Source organism: Littorina saxatilis, linkage group LG16 (genome assembly GCF_037325665.1).
Source record: "Littorina saxatilis isolate snail1 linkage group LG16, US_GU_Lsax_2.0, whole genome shotgun sequence".
Lineage (NCBI taxonomy): Eukaryota > Metazoa > Mollusca > Gastropoda > Littorinimorpha > Littorinidae > Littorina > Littorina saxatilis.
Genome location: NC_090260.1, coordinates 27,193,464 through 27,201,018, shown reverse-complemented (window position 1 = coordinate 27,201,018; position 7,555 = coordinate 27,193,464). Strand labels below are relative to the sequence as shown.

General features: G+C 43.1%; 1 protein-coding gene across 1 annotated transcript in view; it reads right to left on the bottom strand.

Moving 5' to 3' along the window:
- The window catches only part of LOC138950707 (uncharacterized), a 7,733-nt gene extending 287 nt beyond the window's left edge, over positions 1–7,446 (bottom strand). Inside the window, exons 1-5 of the mRNA XM_070322426.1 lie at positions 7,209–7,446; positions 5,628–5,735; positions 4,972–5,059; positions 4,134–4,283; positions 2,183–2,274 (exon numbers count right to left, since the gene is read on the bottom strand). Coding sequence (XP_070178527.1) covers positions 2,183–2,274; positions 4,134–4,283; positions 4,972–5,059; positions 5,628–5,735; positions 7,209–7,379 — 609 coding nt within the window. The 5' untranslated portion in view covers positions 7,380–7,446. The remainder of the gene's footprint in view (positions 1–2,182; positions 2,275–4,133; positions 4,284–4,971; positions 5,060–5,627; positions 5,736–7,208) is intronic.
- Positions 7,447–7,555: the final 109 nt, after the last annotated feature.

Here is a 7,555-nt window from a genome sequence, read left to right as displayed (position 1 = left end):
CCTACATCAGTAGTAATGACATCACACAAGAGATACGCAATAAGCTTATAGCAAAACAAAACAACCTTTTCTGGATAGATAATTGATTTGGCTTTCCCTTCGTATGTAAAGGTTGCCAAGTTAAGCCTATTCTGATTTTTTGTCGATTTTGTAATTGGTACCTGACGTTTTTCAGGTCGATTTGGGGGGTACCCTTACTTCGGCGGCGGTCACGTAATACCTATAACAGAAATGTGGACTGGGTGGCCGAGTGGTAACGCACTTGCGCTCGGAAGCGAGAGGTTGCGAGTTCGACCGAACCGAGGTCCCTTCAGTCGTGTACACTACATTGGGGTGTGCACGTTAAAGATCCCACGATTGACAAAAGGGTCTTTCCTGGCAAAATTGTGTAGGCATAGATAAAAATGTCCACCAAAATACCCGTGTGACTTGAAATAATAGGCCGTGAAAAGTAGGATATGCGCCGAAATGGCTGCGATCTGCTGGCCGATGTGAATGCGTGATGTATTGTTAAAAAAAATTCCATCTCACACGGCATAAATAAATCCCTGCGCCTTCAATATGTGCGCGATATAAATTGCATAAAAAAAATTTAAATAAAAAAAAATCCCTGCGCTTAGAACTGTACCCACGGAATACGCGCGATATAAGCCTCATATTGATTGATTGATTGATTGAAATCTTTGATCCGAAAAGTGTGCCATATAGCCAAGTGAAAGGCCTTTAATGGCACATAAAGTTGGAATGAAATGACACGGGAATAAATGTTTTAGTTGGGGTACGAAAATGGGTGCAATAATTTTTTTGCTCAGTTTATATAATCTGATATGATATAAAAACAAATAACAAGTTCAAAACCAGCCAGAATGTCTCATCTTTCATAAAAATCAATTTTTTTGGCCCGCAGGCCTTCTTCTTCTTTCACAGACCAGGCGTCTAGAAACTGCCCTCGTCACAGACGCGGTCTGTGAAACCTTGAAGAACATCTGCGGGCCGAAAATTGGGTATTTGTGAAAAATGAGACATTCTTGCTGGTTTTGAACTTTTTGTTTTCATAAACTAGCTTTTTAAGCTTTTAAAGTGTTCCGGTCTACATTGTGTGGTGTGGTGCAAAGGAAACAAGGAGTTTCTTGAATTTTGTCTGTTAATCTGATATGATATCTATCTATCTGTCTGTCGATCTATCGAGGCTATCTACTGTGTCTGTCTAATCTATAAAAGATCTCTCTCTGTATGTATGAATTTATTAATGTTCCCAACTTTTACAACATAATTGCACACACACACACTCACACACACACACACACACACACACACACACACACACACACACACACACACACACACACACACACGTACGCACGCACACACACACACTAACACTAAACACAACATATCTTACAAGAAAAGTACATATTTATAACAGTGCGTAGGGTTATCAATAGCTGATTAATAAAATGCAATAGGGCGGGGTATGTTGACGAAACAAGTGGAATGCCGACCCAGGAATGATCCAGTGGCAGATGTGTTGTTTTTGTCCTGGTCAGTGATCACGATCTCTTTGGTTTTTACGTTTAGTCAAGTTTTGACTAAATGTTTTAACATAGAGGGAGAATTGAGACGAGGGTCGTGGTGTGTGTGTGTGTGTGTGTGTGTGTGTGTGTGTGTGTGTGTGTGTGTGTATGTGTGTATGTGTGTGTGTGTGTGTGTGAGTGTGTGTGTGTGTGTGTGTGTGTGTGTGTGTGTGTATGTGTGTGAGTGTGTGTGTGTGTGTGTATGTGTGTGTGTGTGTGTGTGTGTGTGTGTGTGTGTGTAAAGCAATTCACTTACAGATTAAAACATGATTGCATTGTAATCCTCACCTTCTCCTGAATTCAAAAATATACAGATATGTTATGTTTAGTTTTTAAACGCGACTCGTGTCTGATTATTGATTAAAATGCCCCAAAATGTAGTGCATGGCAAAATTTTCTTTTTTTTTTAAATAGAAAATCTGGTGTGTGGTTTACGCGTACTAAACAGCCTTTAAAGTAAAAGAGGAAAGACAGCATTGTGTCTGTCAGTAGCAGTCAAATTGTTTTTGTTTGTATGTTTGTTTGTTTGTTTGTTTGTTTGTTTGTGTGTTTGTGTGTTTGTTTGTTTGTTTTAAATACAAGAATTGTGTACATGTATGTAATGATACCTGACTATCACGACAGTTATCCGGCACTTTGAAGGCACTGGGGTCCACGCTCAGCGTTTGATTCATGTACTGAACGTTTTGTGAGATCACCGCTGTAAGCCGGGGGAGAAAGACAAAATATTAAAGCTGTTAACTGGTTCTTTGTCAAGGTGCGTTGCGCAACTGAGCCATAATCCAAGTTCACAGACAGACACACGCACGCACGAACACGCACGCACGACTCACACACACACGCACACACACAAACATTCACACACACACAGACACAGACACAGAAACGCACACCGCCACACACACAAACAGACACAGAGACTCAGACACAGAAACACACACACGCACCCACACACACACACACACACACACACACACACCAGCACCTTGGCTAAGGACTATTTACAGAATGTTGACAGAATTAATTCCTTGGCTTCATGTTTGAACTCCTTGCAACACCGCGTTCAGCGGCAACGCTGTGTACGGAAAGGATTGCACGATTACAAGGCGTTTGAAAACTATGGCCGGACTGGCAACAAGACTAGGCACCCCTTCCGTCCCAAACTTGTGCAATTATACAGTCGAACCTGTCTGTCACGACCACGCAAGGGACAGACCAAAAGTGTATGTTATAGACAGGTGGTCGCTACGAAAAGATGAACTTTTTTAAAAAGAATAATCAAACACCTCACCGGGGATCCTTTGGGTGATTGTAATTGACAGGTTTTCGTTACCAAGAGGTGGTCGCTAGGGCATGTTCAACTGTGCAATAGTCTCCTGTCCGCCCAGCGACCTTCCCCTTGACCCTGCTTGTGACCTCGATGTTTTTTGCCCCCGCAAGGGGTACGGTACTCTCTAAGCACCCAAAACCTCAAAGAGAGATAACTGGCGGAAACCTTCCTATTCGTAGTCTCCTGTATGACGGCTTACTAGTGCCAAAACCTCATAATTGTAATTGATAATTACCATTTTCACGTGTTAATTACTAATTTTCCCCGGAAAATTACTAATTTTTCCGGAAAAATTACTAACTTTCACCTGTTTTGGCTCACTTCCTGACGGATTGCTAGTGCCGAAACTAAAAATTAGTAATTTTCCCGCAGTGAAAATTAGTAACTAACAGATGAAAACAGTAACTGACAGCGTTAATTAGTAATTATCACGTGATAATGGGTAACACCAGGTTTTGGCACTAGTAAGCCGTCATACTCCTGTCCGCCCAGCCGACCTTCCCCTTGACCCTGCTTGTGACCTCGATGTTTTTTGCCCCCGCAAGGGGCACGCACCCAAAACCTCAGAGAGATAACTGGTGGAAACCTTCCTATTGCCATAGATGCAATACTGAGATGCAAAAGCCGGGTTATGTCTAACTATGAAGGGAGGGTTCCCGCAGAGCAAGATAATGCCCCAAAGCATGGAGGAAGGGAGGGGGGAGCCTCTGGGTGACCAGGGCCGAGGTGCACGAACAGAAAATGGGTGCCACCCAAACGGGAGAGAACAAACCGCGGGGTTTGATTCGTTGAGATCACAACAAATCTCAATGTCAAGCAATCCAACACAGTTGCTGGCTCCCTCCCAGTTGGTAACTTTCTCGTGTCCCTCGGCCCTGGGCTTCAGGGGTCTCGGCTTCAGGGAGACCCTCTCGGCGGGCATCTTGCCTCCTCCCAGAAATCTTCAGGACTTCAACGATCAGTTCTTGAGAGGTATGCTTGGCAGCGTGTGCCGCCAAGTCGCACGTGCACAATTACACAGATGTGTCCCTCTCACTTTGCTCCTGTTCAGTCTCCAAGCGCCTGAAGACATTGTGAGCAAGGCTGATCCTTGCATGACTGCTGATAGCTTTTTATTCAATTACAACTTTACATGTAAGCTGCTACTGTAATAAAAAAAATATACTCTACACAAGGGGGAAAAATCGTCAAATGGATAACAACAACAAAAATGTTTTAAAGAACGTTACCATCGCCTCCACTGCCGTACGTCACTGCTTGCACAAACGCGCAGTCAGCCAACGTCACTGTGACGTAACCAGTGACATCAGGTTGAGTGAAGTACACCGTGTTTTCCGACATACTGGCAATGCCAGCAAAGTATACTCCTGTTGTTCCCTCTGTGCGAGACGAAGTAAAGCTTTTTCATCACGTACTATCATCATCATTGTCCGTCGTCATTATTAATGTCCTCGTTGTCGTCGTCGTCGTGATCATCATCATCATCATCATCATCATCATCATCATCATCATCATCAGTGTTACCCCCCGCGGGTTAGGGGGAAGAATTTAACCGATGCTCCACAGCATGTCGTAAGAGGCGACTAACGGATTCTGTTTCTCCTTTTACCCTTGTTAAGTGTTTCTTGTATAGAATATAGTCAATTTTTGTAAAGATTTTAGTCAAGCAGTATGTAAGAAATGTTAAGTCCTTTCAACTAAACGGGAGAGAACAAACCGCGGGGTTTGATTCGTTGACGGCTTTGGTTAACCCCGTTGTGTAAAAATTGTCCCTATAACCCCTCGATCACCTCTCCTAATGACTCCAAAGAAATGCTTGTAACTGGAACACATTTGAAGAAATCAGTGAACATCACAACATCCACACACAGGAACATTTTTTAAACAAATGTTGTGATCCCACCTCATCCACCACACAATCCCCCCCAGCCCACCCCCTTGTAATCTCTACATTGCACTTTTCTTCGAGACACATGAAAAAATATGAAAAATATATGAAAAAGTCACAAGGGAATAGTACATTTTAACACACACACACGTGGTCACCGTAGCACTGTTCATACACACCTGGGACGCAAGCTTTCTTGAAGCTTTTGGTCAAAGGATGACGTACGCACGTCTTGTGAGTCTCGCCTTCAATGACGTATTGCTCGCCCTATGACGAAACCCCAGGATGGAGGAAATCAGCAGGTGTTCTTGAAATACTCCTCCCCCCCCCCCCCCCTTAGTAACACACACACACACATTCCCACCGGCACACACACACACACACACATTCACACCGGCACACACACACACACACACACACACTCTCTCTCTCTCTCTCACACACACCGCGTGCACACATATGCACGCGCACTCACGTACGTGCATACACGCACGCAGTTCGCACACACACACACACACACACACACACACACACACACACACACACACACACACACACACACACACACACACACACCTCGCCCTCTCGACTCCTAGTCCGCAGCACACACGTACGCGCATGCACGCACTGACGCAGTTCGTTCGCGCACACACACACACACACACACACGCACGCACGCACGCACGCACACACACGCACACACACACACCTCGCCCTCTCGACTCCCAATCCATAGCACTACATTCAGTCAAATATTTCAGCAGTGCATTCATTGTAATACTGACTGAATTAAAACAAAAATAAGTAAATAAAAATAACAATTGTAAAACGATACCTTAGCGTAGTCAAGAACTTGACGCTCAAAGACCGGCGCGTCATTCTCAGAAAACGTCACAATGGCTACACGTTGGTTGACAGCGTCATAGTTCATTGTTTGCCACGTCTGCAGAAAACAACCTGTCACGTGAGCAGTTAGGCACGTGCCCGACAGACAGATGGGTGGACCGGGAGTGGGGAGGGATTAGCAGCCCATTTACTGTGTTACAAGTTTGTAAGAGATACATTCTTTTTGGACGAGGGTATTTGGCAGAGAGAGAGGGAGAGAGAGAGGGGGAGACAGAGAGAGAGAGAGAGAGAGACAGACAGACAGACAGACAGTCAGTCTGAGACATAGGGAGACAGAGGCAGATAAAGACACAGAGAGGGGGAGAAGGAGGTATATATATCAAGTACCTTTCTGGCACTGTGTGAGCTATTAGCATATTCATTAGGCCTAAAAAAAAAATAGGTGTGGTTACGGTAACCCGACCTACCCTATTTTTTGGGGCCGACCCCATAACTTTTTATTACATTTGTCAAAAAAATACACACAAAATCAAGTAAACGAGTGCAGAAAACGCAATGAAAGCGAAAGCGCCCGAGTCGCACACTTATTTCCCTGTCAAGTAGGTTTAATTTGTACACATTAGAAAAAAAAGTTTAAAAAAAAAAGTGATTGCCTACCTTCCTACCCTATTGTTTTTGGCTATGTTACCGTAACCACACCTATTTTATTTTTGGGGGGGCCTTATATATATATACACACACACGAGCGCGTGTACACACACGCGCGCACTCACGCAGATGTTGATACGACAGTACTGTCTTTAAACTAAACAAACAATAATTGTACAAGTTTACAGGAGAAAATTAATCTCCAGAGAGAGACAAAAATTAAAGCCTGTATAAAATTAGCATTTGGAACACCTTGGAATATAAAATAACTTAGGAAATAAAACGCCGAAGACTTTTGCCCAAAATATTGAATATTAAAGTAAATGAAACATTGATGAAAATGAAATATAAAAGAAGTGCAGAGAAGAAGAGATGATTCCGGAGGATAATGAAATACTGCAGAAAATGAAACACTTGACTGAATAAACACTGGAGAAACGATGGACAAATAAAACATCACAGGGGAAAAAAATTTAAAAAAATATCACGGGGGTTGAGGATGGGGATGAAACAGAGAAGAAAATGAAAAACCAGAGAAGTGGTAAAAATACATACCCAGGTGAATTTCAGATATGTGACCCTCCACCACGAAATGAGTCGCATGTCACCTCGCGCGGTTCTGCGCTAGGCTTAATATAAGTCCGGGGAGTGTCTGGTAACAGTGTGAGGGTCACCTTAGTCACAGGCTTATAACTCAAACAGTTTTCGCTCTTTCCTAAAAACGGTTTTCACCACTGGATAGAGCATAAAAAAAACTTTAGAAAATGCAAAAATATGAAAATCATGCAAAGGTGACATGCGACTCATTCCGTGGTGGAGGGTCACATATTTGAAAACGAAACGATGAAAAATTGAAGCAGAAAACAACCCCAATATTATGGGGGGGGGAATGAAACACCAGAGAAATAATAAAAATACATACCCAGGTGAGTTTGACAGATTTGGGGTCATCTTTGGGAAACTCTTGCCGGAGTGTACGGACGTTTGCAGTCCATTTTGATGGGGAGCAGCAAAAACCAGCTGCACTCACATCATGAAACTGGAGTGTCCAAATCAGGAATTGGCAAAGAATGGACACAATGTGTTTCAACATGGTCTATACAAAAGAGGTGGGTTTTTTTTTTATAATGGATAGTGTATGGTTGAACAAGCAGGTTAGGAAGAAGATAGGCATATATATATATATATATATGTGTGTTGAGTCGATAAGCTCCGGTAAAGATAAGAAGAACCAGATTTTTACTATGCCGGTGGAATGATAAAGATTGT